This window comes from Pseudorca crassidens, chromosome 21 (genome assembly GCF_039906515.1).
Source record: "Pseudorca crassidens isolate mPseCra1 chromosome 21, mPseCra1.hap1, whole genome shotgun sequence".
NCBI lineage: Eukaryota > Metazoa > Chordata > Mammalia > Artiodactyla > Delphinidae > Pseudorca > Pseudorca crassidens.
In genome coordinates, this window is record NC_090316.1 from 8,567,091 (window position 1) to 8,584,389 (window position 17,299).

At 39.0% G+C, this 17,299-nt stretch overlaps 1 protein-coding gene and 1 long non-coding RNA gene across 5 annotated transcripts in view; one reads left to right on the forward strand and one right to left on the reverse strand.

Annotated features, from left to right (window-relative positions):
- DDHD2 (DDHD domain containing 2) overlaps nucleotides 1-12,125 on the reverse strand; it is a 26,400-nt gene extending 14,275 nt beyond the window's left edge. Inside the window, exons 1-13 of one of the 2 annotated variants that reach the window (XM_067721718.1) lie at nucleotides 11,987-12,125; nucleotides 10,513-10,740; nucleotides 9,508-9,698; nucleotides 8,633-8,722; nucleotides 7,956-8,076; nucleotides 6,724-6,813; nucleotides 5,635-5,770; nucleotides 3,606-3,814; nucleotides 3,257-3,324; nucleotides 2,480-2,602; nucleotides 1,535-1,630; nucleotides 365-493; nucleotides 102-257 (exon numbers count right to left, since the gene is read on the reverse strand). In XM_067721718.1, the coding sequence (XP_067577819.1) occupies nucleotides 102-257; nucleotides 365-493; nucleotides 1,535-1,630; nucleotides 2,480-2,602; nucleotides 3,257-3,324; nucleotides 3,606-3,814; nucleotides 5,635-5,770; nucleotides 6,724-6,813; nucleotides 7,956-8,076; nucleotides 8,633-8,722; nucleotides 9,508-9,698; nucleotides 10,513-10,732 (1,629 nt within the window). In that variant the 5' untranslated portion in view covers nucleotides 10,733-10,740; nucleotides 11,987-12,125. Of the gene's footprint in view, nucleotides 1-101; nucleotides 258-364; nucleotides 494-1,534; nucleotides 1,631-2,479; nucleotides 2,603-3,256; nucleotides 3,325-3,605; nucleotides 3,815-5,634; nucleotides 5,771-6,723; nucleotides 6,814-7,955; nucleotides 8,077-8,632; nucleotides 8,723-9,507; nucleotides 9,699-10,512; nucleotides 10,741-11,986 lie in introns of those variants that run through there. The other variant, XM_067721719.1, reaches the window with a different exon arrangement.
- LOC137216034 (uncharacterized) lies at nucleotides 12,060-16,063 on the forward strand. 3 transcript variants are annotated; one of them, XR_010939554.1, is made up of 3 exons: nucleotides 12,087-12,192; nucleotides 14,657-14,883; nucleotides 15,671-16,063. It is a non-coding gene; the product is annotated as an uncharacterized lncRNA (long non-coding RNA). The 3 variants fall into 3 exon arrangements; XR_010939552.1 differs by lacking the exon at nucleotides 14,657-14,883 and having other exon boundaries at nucleotides 12,060-12,192; XR_010939553.1 differs by lacking the exons at nucleotides 12,087-12,192; nucleotides 14,657-14,883 and adding an exon at nucleotides 12,207-14,071.
- Nucleotides 16,064-17,299: the final 1,236 nt, after the last annotated feature.

The window sequence follows — 17,299 nt, forward strand, 5'->3', positions numbered from 1 at the left end:
ATAATATAGAAAAAAGTAAATCAACACAATAGAATATCGTACGCGCTTTACCAATAAGCCCTAATAGTCAGGTAAAACCACAAGAGCTGTCCAATGCTTACGGGGTGATAAATATTGAAGAAACCTTTGCATGTTGGGAATCTGTAGTTGGGGTCAATTCTTTTCAGGCCTCGGACAGTAAGGAACATTCCAATGGGAGATCCAAAGGCAAAGAATATTTCTGGTTTATAGATGAGCCGGGGGTATTTTACAGGCACCTGGAAGGAGGAAATAAAAGCATCTCTCATTAACAACAAAAGTTACATCTGTTCCTACCATACCAACGGCAAACAATAAAATGACCAAAGAGAATTAGTATTGTTACCTGCCCAATGCCAACATCCAGATGTTCACCATTTCCAGTACCATTAGTACTACTGCAGAACTCCGATTCTTTGGGGATGTTAGACATATTCGCCCCTGCAGGTGATTGCGGGGTTGGTCTATTAATACCCTAAAGAATAAAAAATAGTTCTGTGCAACTGCTATGCAGTGAAAATATCCAAAGGATTATACAGTTTTCTACTGGTTTAAAAGGATGCTTGGGAAGGTTTTGAAATGGTAGTCAACAATTTTAAGAAGAATCTCTCAGAGAACAAGCTAAAGCTGATGAAAACAAAAGTTGCCTTAAATTATGAATTGATATCCCTACATGCTCTGAAATAATGAAAGCTGTACAAAGCCATCTGGGTAGCAGTTGAAACTTTAGGCAACCATCATGAGAGAAAACGATAGCAGAGCACTGTGGAATGAATGTTGGGGACTGCTGAGGAGTTCAATGAAGTGCTATGCCTTTCTATCCAAAGTAAGTAGTATGTCTCTATCAGCCTTAAATCAGAACTGAGCAACCTGCTAAAAGGTTGAAAAATAATTAATTAGACTATGGAAAGGAATCAGTGGCCAAAAATGCTCAGTGCGTAAGCACTGTTACAACGGGGTTATACCTTGAATACATTATACTAAGTGAAAGGAACCAGTCACAAAAGGCCACATATTGTATGACTGCATTTATATGAAATATCCAGAATAAGAAAATACATGAAAACAGAAAATAGATCAGTGGTTCACAGGAGGGAGGAATAGGGAGTGCCTGCTAATGAATATGATGTTTCTTTCTACGGAGATGGAAATGTTCTGGAATTAGATAGTGGTAATGGTTATACAACTCTGCAAATATACTAAAACCCACTGAATTGTATATTTTAAAAGGGTGAATTTTATGGTATGTGTTGTGAATTATATTTCAATAAAGCAGTTACAAAACAAACAAAAAAAAGGAAAAAATTGAATGGTGGAAATCCAGGGGAAACAAAACTTCTGAAGCTAATAACACTTTTAAAGATATCAATAAAGTAAATGTGTTTAATTTCTGAAAAGAGAGCCAAAGGTCAATTTTAAAAATTGCTTAGCTCCCTATACTAAACACCTCACAAAGCACAAGGATACAAGGAAGTCAAAAAACTGTTTAATCCTACAAGCTATATTAAGCACATACCATTGAATTTTTTCTGGTCCTTAAGTAGTTTAGTATCTTCTTTCTTGGTCCTAAGGGAATTCCCATTTCCTGAAGATCTTTGTCTGTACATAAAGCCTAAGCATAAAAAATCAAATATCTTTCTTATTTCTCGGCAAATTAAAATCAATTAAATGTCCTAAAAATAAGTAAGTAAACGCCCTGTTCTCTGAGAGGAATAAGGCCTAAACACTCTGTTGTTCTTTGCTTTGCATGACTAGGACTCCCTAGTGGTAACAAAAACAAACAAGCAAATATCCACAGTAGAGCTCTACAAGGTATAACAGAAAATAAGAGTTGGAAAAGTTAGTGGTCATTTATTCCTGCTCTCATGTTTTCAGAGCTCTGCTGTGTTTTAGTCTTTGCTCCATTGCTGTTAACGTGGCTCCTTGGAACTCTGAACCTCCACAAAGCAAAGATCACTTTATACGATAAAAAGCACACAGATAAGGCTAAAGAGCATTACTAATGATAACGAAGTATTTATGACTAAAATGTTTCTAAAGGGCAGGCTCTTAGAAAGCAGTACGATGAAAAGAAGCAACAAAAATACTGAAAAGGGGGAACTTCCCTGGTGGCACAGTGGTTAAGAATCCGCCTGCCAATGCAGGAGACACGGGTTCGATCCCTGGCCCGGGAAGATCCCACATGCCACGGAACAACTAAGCCCATGCACCACAACTACTGAGCCTGCGCTCTAGAGCCCGCGAGCCACAACTACTGAAGCCCACGCGCCTAGAGTCCATAATCCGCAACAAGAGAAGCCACCGCAATGAGAAGCCTGTGCACCACAGCGAAGAGTAGCCCCACTCTCTGCAACTAGAGAAAGCCCATGCGCAGCAACGAAGACCCAACGCAGCCAAAAATAAATAAATAAAATAAATACTGAAAATGGTATAGTGCAAAGTTTTAAAAGATTATTTTTACCAGAGCTTCCTTATCTACTTTCTCCTTCTCAAAGACACTAAAGAATTCAGAGAGTTGAAGTTTCTTCAAATCTTCCTCCAGTGTCGGTGTGTCTCCTTGATCCATGAAAATACTTGGCAAATCCTAAAAATTAAATTGTAAAGCTCGTATTCTCTAAATTCATTCAGATTTTTATTAATATTACTTTGCAATAAAGGAAAGTACTATGTTTGATATCCACAGAGACCTACCTTAACTTTGAATAAATTGTAATTTACACGAAATATAAATTAAGATGTGATTGATCTTTAAGTTTTTGCAGTCAGTTGAAACCTAGTATGTTTTTAAATAAATGAATGAGTGAATAAATGAGCATCAAAGTATTCTTCATCATCATTAATAAAGCCTTCCCTGAGCTCTTATTAATGTTTAAGGATGGCTTTCAAACAGAATTTCTATAAACTATATCAATTTGCATCCAATTCACTCTTCATTTCCTCGTATGCAAATTCCATTTCAACTCAGTGATTCTATAATTCTAATAACAGATCAGTAGTGCATATTTATAATGAGAAAATGAGATACCTATAATTATTTTAGAATGTGGCAAATATTTGTAGAAGCATACTACTATCTTGCTTCTATCATCCAAGAATGACAGAGATAATTACAAGTCTGTTAAAATTAAAATAAACGTAAATATTATGGTATGAAACAAAGCAAAAAACAAAAAGCCTAAAATCTAAAAACACTTACTAAGAAAGCATACAAAAGAACCTATCTGAACATCTAAATTACCTTTTTACTGTCAACATCCCCCAAAGAATCTTTCTGATTTGTTAGGATATCGAACAATATAAGTGAACCTACAAGTAAAACAGAAGAAAGAAGGGACAATTTCGAAGCATTAGCACTAAATAGCTGTCTTTCATACAAAAAAAGTAATAAGCCAATTACCCATGAAGCAAAATCTATGAAGTAGGGAGTCATTCTTTCCAATCCACCACCACCCTTCCAACGCCTTCCAAATTCTTCATCACAGACCAGTTCTAGACCTCTGAATCTGATACTGATAAAAGACACTGTACTTCAAACCCAGCTATCCTTAAAATGTGATAGTCATCTCTGATCACAAAGAATCCGTTACCTAAACTATGACCAGCGATGGATACGCCCCCTTTGAAATCAGGGTTCCTCTGCAGAAAAAGTACATATAATCGGTTCATTTCAGAAGCAACTGTGTCCACAATAGTCTGACAGTAGGTGGGGCTGTTGTAGAAGAAGACATCCAGAATTGTATCATTGGTGAAGTGCCTTAGGCGGTTAATGCTGGGCAGAGTTATTCGCTGCAGATCTCTGAAAAAAACAGAAGATATTTTAAGCAGAAAACCTAAATACATTCCACAGCCTCCTCTAAGTTATTATCCAAATTACACTTAGAAATTAAGATACAAGGGATAACTATCAATTTACAGGAAACAGCGGACAGACAGACATTTGTAATGAAGCCAAAGGGATGTGACCAGCAAAATTCAGTGTGAGAAACGCTGCAAGACAAAAAACCCAGCCTCCTCAAGACATAAATTACAAGAAAATAAGAGATAAAGGTAATCAAGAGATTAAAAGAGACTTAAAAGACATCAACTAATTGCAATTTATGATCCCAGTTTAAACTATGTGTGTATGTGCATGTATATGTATGTATGTGTATATATAAATCATGACATTAGACAATTACAAATTTGAATACTGATTGTATATTTGCTGATATTAAGAATTTTTTTAGATGTGATAATGGTGTTATATATATTTTTTTAATCCTTAAAAGGATATACAAACTGAAACATTTAACAGATGAAATGATATGATGTCTAAGATTTTATCCAAAAGTAATAGAGTGGAGGGATGGGCAGTACACGGAAGATATGGATGGGGCAGAACTGGCCACGTGTTGAGGCTTGTTGGGCTGGGTAATCATAATCAATCCATGAAGATTCATTATATATGCTACTTTTGTGTACAAAATTCTCTATAATAAAGTTTTTTAAAAGATACAAGAGGCTTTTCCTAGAATTCTCAGCATTAAGGTTTTTTGATCACAAGTCAAATGATAAATGGATCAGCTCTCTCTCTCTCTATGCCGAATTTCTAAAAGCTGAAAGAAGGTGAGACTGCCAGATGCCAAGGACAAACAGAACTCATATCTCGCAAAGGAAAACAATGTTGACGTAGTATAAATCAGCTTCCACATAAAGCTTTCTCAAAGCTCCCAGAAAGACTCCTCAAACCTTCAACATCTTCTGTAGTTTAGAGAGGGCTATGTGCCCCTAGTAACCTCTTAGCATCAGCTCAAATATGAAAGAATGTGAACTCTGTACACCTAGTAAAAGCAACACCACAATGGAGCATTTGGCACGTGGAATATGCTCAAATCATAGGGTATTAAGAACTGAGAGACACGGAATCAGAAAAGCCATTTCCAAGACCAGCATGGAAACAATGCTACTTCCTTTATCTACCAGAGAAGCATCTCCTAGTTCTATCCTAGAACTATATCATGAACATACTTCTTTCTGGCAAGCCCACAGTGAATATCCTTAATATAAGGCAACCTTCTCTGACATTACCAAAAAGTTTACAAACAGAACTTCTGAGCTTGCAACTTAAGAAAGCCATCACTTACTTATAAGTCATTGCACCAATTATACCTCAAGTTATAAAACCCAATAATTTAATATTTGGGAATTTCCTTTTTTCCCCAAATTTGGACAAATATTATCTAAATGTGATCACAAAAGGAACAACAAAATACTTTGTGCATCTTGAGGTAGATTGGCTTTTGACATCTTAAGATGGAAATGCTTATACACTATGGGGAGAATTTGGCTTTATGCTAAAGAAATAATAAAGCTGTAATAGTAAACACTAACGAGCCAGTAAAACATACTGGAAGATACACACAACTCCCCACTCCTAACCCGAGCTAGTTAAACAAAGGGATTGGTCCGCACTTAATAATGTGTCTCTAAGAAAAAGACACAGAAGTACAAAAAGTTTTCTGTTGAACAAAATTTTATATATACGATCAGCTATAGCAGAAATGTTCCTAAGCATATCAATGATCAGAAAACATTACAATCACAGTTAGCAACTCAAAGGTGTAAAGTACTACTCACACATCCACACCAGTGGAATGCAAAGGACTGTGCCAGTTGACTGGGAGAAATTCTACCCTCCCAATCTGCTGATTTTCTTGGGCCTTCTTAAAATGCGTCTGTAGCAGGTTCAAAGAAACACTGCGAAAATCATTAACTAGAAAAGAAAATTAAGAATGCATTAACGGTGAAGCGATCAATTTGTAGAGTGAAAATGCAACAGATCTTATAATTAATTATACTACATCCATCTATATCTGCTTATAGCACCTATTGACTCGAGTCAAAAGTAGAGTGAGTAGTCAAGAAAAAATTAACAGTGCATGTAGGAAAAGACACTCCTTTAATATAGAACTGCTATTACTATACAAAACATTTTTATATAAAAAAAATCACACAGTAACTTCAAAACTTCTGCCATGTCAAGGGAACTGTTTCCATTTTTTTTAAAAAAACACTTGACTATGTCAATTGGCCTTGCAGTCAGGTTCCTATCCTAACTTTCTGGTTCTTATAAACAACGTTTACCCCATATTTTAAATTTTTAAAAGATACACTGCTGTTTGGAATTCATATTGCATCAATCTTAACCTTCTAGGAGGTTTATGCTTAGAAGCATTAGCCATTAGGATCAGACTCCCAAATTAGGGCAGTTAGACTATGAATACTGCCTTTCAAAGTCAAGTTATACTAATGACCTAAATATTCCAATTAGAATATCATAAGGTTTATCACAGTATGAATTACAAAAATGGTTGAAGCTTCTGTTATTCATTTAAACTATATTATCTTCATGGTCATATATTTATGGTTCCCTTTAAATTTAGAATGGTTATAAACAGGACCATCACATCATAAAACAATTGTATAAGACTTGAGGGCTTATTCACTCAAGAATTATTAGTTAAGAATATAAACCTATTAGCCTAAGGAATTTACTAGCACTTTAGGCCTAAGCTGGGAAGCTTGACTACCTTGCCACCTGTCTTCATCTCTCCAAATCTTATTATGCAGCTAAGACAACAGGCTAAAGACAACACTTCATCTCAACTCAGAGGAGCACTAACAGTCCCCTTACATGATCTAATATGACATGCTTTGCGAACCTACCACACTGTACAATGCTTCGAAAGCGGAGATCACAGGCTGGTCCGATCCCGTGGACTACAAAAACCAAGTGATCTATCTGTAAAGGTTCCCCTACAAGTGAAATTACAAAGAAAAATTACTCTATATAACGAGTCATGTATTCTAAAATCAAACATTCACAATGCGTAGACAATAGAAACGGGCAAGTTAAAATATGAGCAGATATTTTAAAAGACACAGATAGTCCCATATTTAACTACTTACTAAAAATATAGTGATGTTACTTTGTTTCTTATTTATCTTGTAATAAGTCAGTGAAAAAATTGTTCAAGTTTTTTCAACTTTTTATTTTGAAATAACTGCAATCTTATTGAAAACTTGAAAGAACAGTACAGAAACTCTCACGTACTTTTTATACAGATTCAACACTAACATTTACCACATTTGCTTTATTTCTCTATGTGTATGTGTATTCACACACATTTATTTTTCTGAACCATTTGGGAGCAGGTTGCATACATTATCAGATGGCACATATCACATCTCTTTAATCCTTTAATATTTTATTATGTATTTCCTAAGAATATGCTCTTATTTAACCACAGAGCAGTTACCAAATTCAAGTAATTTAATATTGACAGGATACTTTTACCTACTATCCTGTGTTTATCAGTTGTACCAATAAAATCTGACATGTATTTGAAGCCTGAAATTTTAAACTCATCTTTTCAAATTACAGTAAGTCTACGACTTTGTCCAAGAGACAAGCCGTCTCCTCTGAAAGATGAAAGGAATTTTATAATCCAGTTAAATATATTATAAAACCAACCATAAATGACCCTAGCTAGAGAGCAATGGATAACCATCAAGGTCCCTGAAAAATAGTTTTCCCTGGTTGAAAACCTCCTGAAAACCTTCAGGAGTTACCAGGAATAAATTAATAATCAAGCAGGTGGAATCACACTTCTTGGAATTAGGACTAAATCAGTTCATTTGTACTTAGTGACCTCCTGACTAGTACTGTCAAATTTTATCCATCCCACCATATATACTTAGCAACTTTAAAAGAGATTTTTATACCTATTAAGATTCTTAGTAGATGAAGTAATGCTAATCTTAACTTAGAATAAGCCCATTTGATTAAAGACCATTTTTAAGCCTTGACGTAATCTAAAGCCATAGAGAAAGACCACGATTTAAATCATAAACAAGTATATCAGAAGATAAGGAAAAAAATGAATGATTAACATTACCACAATGAATGTCAACAGAGATGTTCTCAACCCCTCTCTTCACTGTTCGAGGTCGGCCCTGCTCAGTGGGTGTTGAACCCCATTCATCAGACCCTGCGATTGGCTGGTAATGTACCATAAGCTTAAATAAAAAAGATCAGAGCAATAAACATACTCTACATTAAAGACACTTCTATTTATACATTCTGAGGGGTAGAAACGGGTCTTTTAAAACATAACACATAGTCAAATCTCAACTGGAGTTTTGATATGCAACTCCTACAGCTTGAAATGAGAATCCTGAAAATACATTAGGCTAATGTTGTACACTTTAAATATCTTACTATTTTGTCAATTATACCTCAGTAAAGCTAAAAAAAAAAAAAAGGAAAATGAAAATTCATCAGGCTAACAGATCTTTCAACCATACCCTACACCTGGAAGAGGTGCCCACATAACGTGTCAGTGATTTTCTAAATCCACAGCGACATAATTTTCCCTAAGAAAACTTCTGGGTAAGAGTTGAATGAGGAAATGATGGTAAGAGCCACAGCTTCAAGTTTCATAACTGTGAATGCAATATAAAAATGTCCAAAGCTTATCTTACGAAGAATCCCCAGAAAAAGAAACCAATTAAGTTCTTACTAATGCAATTAACCTTTAATCCCAATGTTAAAGAAGGGCATTAATTTGCTAACCTTTGGATTGTGCAATATAATAACTTCTCTGTTGGGAGACTCCAGTTTCTTCTTCCATTCATCCAGAGTTACAGCAAGCATGTAAGTTTCCTTAAAAGAAAACACATTTCATTAGATTTCTGTAATGGTTTTTCTATTAAAACTGAACTTTTTAACAAGAATACTGCTAGATAAACAATTACAATAAGAGTATCTTACTCTAATTTATCAAATTTATTTTAATTCTCTTAAAATGAGAACAGGTACTAGTATAGAACAAAGAAAAAATAATCACTTCTATCATCTAGACTGGAGATAATCGCTGTACACATTTTGATATATTTCTTTCAGTAATGTTAATGCATGTATATTATCCATAAAATGAGGATTACATTACATATAAAGTTCTTTCTCTTGATTTGTCAAATTTATTTTAAAATTCTTTTAAAATTATGATAATAGTACAGGACCAAGGAAAAAAATCAGTCCCAATTCCATCATCAAGACTAGAAATAATCATTGTTCACATTTTGATATATTTCGTTCAATAATATTAATATCCTACTCCAATTTAAAGCAAATTTCAGAATATTTTCAGAGCAAGAAAAATAAAAGGCAAAAAAGACCAATCCTGTGGTCACAGTTTAAATATTCACAAAGATCACTAGAGAAAAAAAATTTTAATTTAAATACGTAATAGTTTCCATAGTATTTCAAAATTTGAAAATAAAACTACTTTATCCTGAAACTAACTTGCAAAAAGAAATGCTATGAACTGTGATGCAAATAGAACCAAACTCTCTCTGTAAATTCACAGAATAAGTCACAAGAGGAAGAAAAGATTATGAAATAAGAGAACACAATGAAGAAAATGAGTAAAAGGGTCACAGGAATACCTCTAACACTTGGCTGAAGCTCTCCGAGTATGGAACATACTTATTATCTTTGTCTCCCTTGTAAAACCAGGTACAGCGCCTCACTTCCGATGCTAGCTCATCCCAGTATACGGCATACCGCATCCTCTCCCCCAAATGAACATCGTATCTGCCCCCATCAGTGGGCACAACTCTCCTATCACAGTCTTTTCCTATCAAGGAGTGGAAAGGGGAAATGAAGTACATAGTATAGCAAAATAAAGCTCCCAAAATACAACTCTGAGTTATGTTCTCAATAATGTTATAAAACACACGAATGATCTGTTTCTTCTTGGCTAAACTACTTTATAAACCATCAAAATCATTCTTGGTTTTAATGAAACATGAAAAAAATAATACCCAACGCTGTTTTGTTCTTTTTCTAAGGAGAGATAGGAGTGTCCCTTAAAAAAAAAAATGTATACAAGAAAGCTTTTCTGAATTTTTTGTTTAAGGGACCAAAAGATAAATTAATGACCATCATGATGATAAAGTAGTAACCGGCATCATTCTTGTTTCATAAAAGAAGAAAAAACAAGAGAAAAATGAAAGAATGCATTCTTTTGCAATGTGACACTGCCCGCACCACACTCTTCATAAACAAACTGAAACATAAGAAACATTATTGGTTAACTATGCAGGAATTACAATAGGTACTGTTTTCAAGATACAGACCAAATTCTTGATTATAAATTGGCTGGATAGTAATGCAGAACTTCTATATAAAAATGCTATAGGATGTTATAAAGCAGAAACTAACACACCACTGTAAAGCAATTATACTCCAATAAAGATGTTAAAAAGAAAAGATTATTAAGTCAAATTTGGAAAGTATAAAAAATGTAAAGCAAAAAAAATGCTATGAGACAACTAGAAAAAGATCTAAAATTTACTTCTAATAGCACTCACTATAAGGACTTTTATATTATAGTTTTAGAGAAATGACAGTAAGTCCTTGTCTATTACAAGTCATAGCTTTCACCCTACCAGAACCGTATGCCTCTTCCAGCTGCTGTGAATCCTGAGAGTTGAAAGGAATCCATGTCTCCTTAGAATCTATTATCTTACAATAAAACCAATGAGGAGAAACGGGTTCGTACAAACTGCCAACATCCATGTCTATTAGCTCAAAGGAACTACATGAGTTTGGTGACGGGGATGGATCTGACTGGGACAATTGTTCCTCGTGTGATTCCACTGATGACATTTCTTTCTCTAAAAGACAAAAGAAAACTATAAATAACATTTCCTTCTATTAACAGTGTAACTGTTCACACACAAAACTGGTCATTTTTAAGGAGTCATTTCTGAAAAAAAACTAAGGGGGCTACATAATTTAAAACAGAAATAACATAAATTAACAGCTTTTTTTGGTTTTGTTTTTGGGTTTTTTTTTTTTTTTTTGGAGGAAGGAGGCCTTAAACAAAACGCTTCTTATAGTTAGACCAACCACTTTGCACTGATCTTCCAATCCTCTCAGAAAACTGCATGGTTTTAATTAAACAAAACTGGAATCACAAGAAACACATGGTCGAAATCTTGACTGCAAAAAAAATTTTACCCCAATTTCCAATCTAAGTCTGGTCCCAAGGCAAAAACGCGTACTCCGTCTTAATAACGCCTGGTTTTAGGCTCCAGGCCCTTGTCATTACACATTTACATGACTACTGGAATCACACTACGGAAAATAAAACTATTCACTTAAGAACCAGTCACTTTTTATCAATGCTTGAAGGGTGCTTAAGTAGAGACTATGGTACAAATTCTGAAAACGCGAACCCTCGCTTGGGGCCACTGTGCGCAGGCGCGCACCCACTCGCACCATCCAGGTCTCAGACGAAAAGTAACAACTGACCTCAAAAGCCTCCTTCCCTCAAGGAAGACCGTGACCTGTGTGTTTCCGCCCCTTTAACACTCGCAGAGACTAACACTGCAGACGTCGAAAGTAAACCCAGGCTCCTTGGAGGGGCGCGGGCAAGACCATCGCTATCTCAGCACCGAGCGCAGCGGGACCGCAAACACCCGGCCTCCCTCGGAGCGGACGCTCTCCAGCTTCCGCCACTTTATCTTTTTTCCCAGCACGAATTTACCTCCGCCACTTTGTGTGTCCCTTCTCCCCATGACCCCGGGCCTCCTGCAGCCCAGGTCTGGGACCTCAGGGTTCGCGGACACCTTTCCCCGTTCCGCGTCCAGCCCCGCAGAGAGGAGCGGAGCGTGGATGAAAACAAGGTAATTTCCCGGTGCCTTCGGGCACGGTGGATGCAAAAGGGGCCCTGGCCGCGTCCCTGTAACCGCTGTCACCCCCACCCCGCCAGGGCTGGTCCTCCCAGCCCCCCTTCCCTGCCTCGGGCGTCGCGTCCTCCTTTGCCCCTGGCATCTCCATCCCGCAGTGCCTCCCACCCGCACGCCGGTCGGAGCCCTGGGCCCGGCCGCCGCCCCCAACGCGCCCCGGCAGACTCACCTTGCAGCCCCGCAGCCTTTCAAGTTCTCCTACCTTCGCTGAGTGGGCTACGACATATCCCCAAAGGAGGCCTTCCCCGCGAGCCCAGGAGGGGCGGAGCGGAGCAGAGCAGGGCGGAGCTTGCGGCCCTGCCGGGCTCGCGCCCAACACAGGCCTCCGCCGCGCTCCCAGCGGCCGAGCAGCGGGCCAGGTTGCCAAGAGCAAAGGTGAGGTGACGGGGACCGCTGCGTGGAGGAAACGGGTGGGGCGTGGAGGCCCGCAGGGGCGCTGGCGGGAAGTGTCGCGAGAGGTGGAGGGAATCGCGCGAGATGTGCTCCTCCGAGCGGGCTGGCGGTCGGAGCGCTGGGCACGCGGGTGTTGCCGGCGGCGCGCCCTCCGCTTGGTACCCGCGCGCGGGGTCTGGGTGCAAGACCTCAGGTATTTAGAAGGCAGGGATGAGGAATGAGACGTTTTAGGTGGAGAGCGTTTCAAATTGCAGTGAAAGCAAGGTTCTTCAAGATGACCCAGCCTCCCCACTTAATAGATGGGAAAACAGACCTCTGACCCGGTGGTACCCTGGCTAACCCTGCTCATGGGCCGGGATGGTGCAGGGACGCCGGGATGCCATGCCCTTAGTGAGAAGTAGGACAGGCGCTGGCGGTAGTTGCGTCTACCCAGACCTCCACTTCTGGGTGCTGAGAACGGATACCATTGGCATTTGCAAGGGAACAAAAGATCGTCTCTGGGTCTTTGCCCCTCTCCTTTGCGTTTATTGGGATTTAGAAGCTGCCAAAAACATGTCTTTAAAAGATGTAGAGGTGGGCTTGGCAGGATTCAAAAGCCGCAAGAGGGTTGGAGATGAGATATTTTTGTCCAGCAAGATGACATAACAGAGGTCAAGAGGTTAAAAGAATTCCCCAAGTAGTAGCCCTGCCAGCTCTCCTGTTTAGTTTTCTGGGAGACTTCAATTCCTTCGGGCATGCAATAAAATACTTCCCTATTTTCTAACTAGATTATAGGGCAAGGGTTCAGGGAATGTTTTTCAGTCTTGTTATTTCTTCAAAAGCTGAGAAAAAGGAAACTAAAAGGGATTTTTTAATAACAGATTAATTCTCTTACAGTTTAAGAGCCACACACAATTATCCACAAGTTTACTTATACCTTCTTCTCAAATTTATAACACCTGAATAGCTTCTGTTCTTTGCAGATGAAATGGAGCAGGACCCCACGGTCCCTGCCCCTCACCCCATGTCCTCAGCCCGCCTTTTGTCTGTGGAAAAACTTTAGCCAAAGAATAAGTTTAATCAGAGAAGTGAGAAAATGCAGAAACAAAGGAAAACAGTCAAAGGAGACCAAATAATAGTTTAGTCATTAAGCATAGTCAAGGACCTTCAGTCCCTCAAGGGCTATAGATAATATTCTAAGCCGTATCCTGTGAGCTGTCTTACAGATACTGAAATCCCCACCAGGTGGAAGAAGTTAACTACATGATGACCAGACTGTAGCCATGACATAAGCTGCCACAATTCCAAGAACTGGCCTCAAAGAAATGGAAACCCTGGAACTAAAGATTAACTGTTCTTAAAACAACCAAGATGACGCTGACCAGACCACCGCATTACTGGTTTCACGATGACTGTCCGAACTGACTGTGCTGTTCTGCTCCTGCCTATGCAACCCTGAAACTCCCCTTTAAAAGCCCCTGTCCCCTGAGAGCAGTCGGGAGTTGGTTCTTGGACAGGAGTCCACCCCCTCCCCCAGTTGCCAGCCTCCAAAATAAAGCAACCTTTCCCTTCCTACCAACACTCATCTCTCGAGAATTGGCTTTCCAGCGGCAAGCAGCCGGACCTGGGTTCGGTAACACAGAGAGGATGAAGAAAGCCAGGACTGTGCCCCAGCCTCTAGGATCCTGTCAGATGACTAGCTAATATAACTAATACCAGTAGCTAGCTTTTAACTCTATGTTGTAGGTAACAACTGTAAGCATTTGACAAGTATAATCCCATTTAATTCTCACAGCAACCTGGTGAAGTAGGTTATCCCTATTTGCAGAGGTAGAATGACTCACATACTACCAGCAGGTGATGGAGCCAATGCAAACACATGGTCTGTCTTCAGAGCCTGCACCTAAGTAACTTACCTAAAATCGCAGTTAAGTGATAGAACGGGAACTTGAATTTAGGCCTTCTTTCTCCAAATCCCTGTTGCAGCCTCTATACCAGCTGTTCTCAATTTTCTTTTTTTGTCTCAGGACCCTTTATACTTTTAATTATTGAGAACTCTATAAAGAGTGTTTATGTAGATTGTATCTACCACTATTTACTGTACTAGATGTTAAAACCGAGAAATTTAAACATTTAATTCATTTAAAAATAAGAAAATCCATTTTATGTAAATATTTTTACAGAAAAATAACTAGTTTCCAAAATAATTGTTTAAAAACCAGAGAAAAGGATGACATTGCTTTACATTTTTGTGAATTTCTTTAATGTCTGGCTAGATAGAAAACCACTGGATTCTCATATCTGCCTCTGCATTCAACCTGTTACAATTTTAGTTTTGGTTGAAGTATATAAGGAAAATCCAGCCTCACTCCACTGTGCAGTTGAAGAAAGAAGGAATCTTTTTTTTTTTTTTTTTTTTTTTTTGTGGTACGCGGGCCTCTCACTGTTGTGGCCTCTCCCATTGCAGAGCACAGGCTCTGGACGCGCAGGCTCAGCGGCCATGGCTCACTGGGCCCAGCCGCTCCGCGGCATGTGGGATCTTCCCGGACCAGGGCACGAACCCGTATCCCCTGCATCGGCAGGTGGACTCTCAACCACTGCGCCACCAGGGAAGCCCAAGAAGGAATCTTTTAATGGCCTTTTCAGATAATTGTGGAGTATTCTTTTTACTACTACAATAAAATTCAACAAATGGTAGGTTCTTAAAAGTTAGTGGCAATGTGGAATCTGAAAACATATTAGTGAATTTTTGTACTCTGATACTTTAAAACCCATTGGTCTTGGGCTTCCCTGGCAGTCTGGCGGTTAAGACTCTGCGCTTCTGCTGCAGGGCGCGTGGGTTCGATCCCTGGTCGGGGAAGTTCCACATGCCGCAAGGTGCGGCAGAAAAACAAAAAATCCCCACCATTGGTCTATCTTGCACTTTGAATAGATCTTTTACCCATGCATGACTGATGACATCATGCATAGGTCATTTGTAAAATTTCAGTTCACTGAGCTATGCAGCCTTTCAAATGTTAACGTATTTCACTATTTTTTTAATTACCACCAATCTAATTAGAAGTCTTTTAAGTATCAGGAAGCTGTCAAGCTCATAGCAGATAAAGTCTTCCAAAATCCTTTTTCCTGTAAAGGTCTAATTTCATTATTGGCAACAAATACTGTCAGTTGTTTTCCTTGAAGTAACAATCTCACTTTTTCTAGAAAAGTTCTGCCAAATACCTAAATCTGCATAGCCACAGTTTGTCTGTCGTTTGTACTTTCAACTAAAAATGATGTTCCATGAAAAAAAATAGTAGCTAGTTCAGTTACCAAGTCAAATAATGTCACGTGCTTTTTCCTCAAGTGACCAGCTGCAATATATTGGTCATTCAGATGAATGTATATATTAATTCACAATTCCTAGCTCACAGCTCCCAAAACCCTTGGACTTTCCTGAGCTATAAAAGCAGTGAGATAATATTTGGTCTCTTGTCCTCAGGTCCTGAAAACGCTTCAGAGAAAGTGACTTTTGGATCCCACCGAAGGAGGGTGGCTGCTTGCCAGGAGAGCCAACCATGTGGTTAGAGGGTGGGACCTTTTTCGGTCCCAACGCCCAACCTCTAGGGAGGACAAAGCGGCTGGAGATTGAATCCGTTGCCGACGGCCCAGTGACTGAGTCATGCCTTTGTAATGAAGCCTCACTAAAAATCCAAAGGACAAGGTTCAGAGAGCTTCCAGGTTGGGGAACATGTGAGGATTGGGGAGAGTGGTGCACCTGGAGAGGGAACGGAAGGTCTGCCCCCCCCCCCAGGCCATGCCCTATGTATCTCTATCATTCATCTGGCTGTGGTTTTATATCCTTTTATAATAAACAGGTAATCTAGTAAATAAATGGGTTTTCCTGAGTTCTGTGAGCCGTGCTAGCAAGTTAACTGAAGCCAAGGAGGAAGTCATGGGAACGTCTGGCCTATAAGAATTGCTTGTTGGTGTGTGGAGGCCTCTACACACACACTGGAATTGGGTCCAGGAACGCTTTTCCCCAGTGTACTTCAGCCCGCAGAATTGCTTCCTGCGTACTAATCATTTTGTCACACAGAATGTGAAAAAGGTGTGAACTCAAGGGTTACAAGTTAATAAAATTCATAATTTTTACTCTTCATGAAGTATATTTTTAAGTGAAACTGGCACTGTTTTTATTACAAATTCAGGGCAGTGGACAATACGGTGACTGGTAGAACAATTTGTTTCCACTGCCTTAATTCCTGGTAAGGCGCCAGCAATTTTACCCACCATTGCTTTTCCATCAACAGTGCAAATGTCAACAGCATAGCAAAAAAGGCAAATCATGTCCCGGTACAATTAAGAAAACCGTTTTGATCTTGTGACCCCTAAAGGGGTCTCTGAGACTCCCAGCCTCCATGGACCACCCTTTGAGAATGACAACAATTAAATGTGCCTAATTGGGGCTTGGAATACAAAAGCAATGAATAACACAATACCTACCCTGAAGGAGTTCACAGTCTCAATAGGAAACACAGGCAGGTAAACAAATAAATATATCTTGTTGAACACAGATGTAGAGAGCAAATGTATGGACACCAAGGGGGAACGGGAGGTGGAGTGGGATGAACTGGGAGGCTGGGATTGACACATATACACTACTATGTATAAAACAGACAACTAATGAAAACCTACAGTACAGCTCAGAGAACTCTACTTAGTGCTCTGAGGTGACCTAAAAGGGAAGGAAATGCAAAAAAGAAGAGATATATGTAAAAAAAAAAAAAGAAAAGAAAAAGAAAAGCACAGGAATATGAACATTTCTTCATATTCCCATGACAATAAATACTCTGGGTTCAAACCTCAAAAAAAAAAAAAATATCGCGTTGACTGCTACAACAGAGACCAGATACACCAATAGTTACAAGAGAGGGAGTAATCTCATGTCCAGGCATACCTCCAGAAATTCTCATTCAGTAGGTCTTCGGTGGGATTCAGGAATCTGCATTCTAAACAAGCCCTCTTGGTGATTTGGATGCAGACAGCATGAGATCCACACTTTGAGAAACACTGCCTTAAGAAGTATAAATTCTAGGTTTCCAAGAAGGCCCAGCAGGTAGGTAGTTTC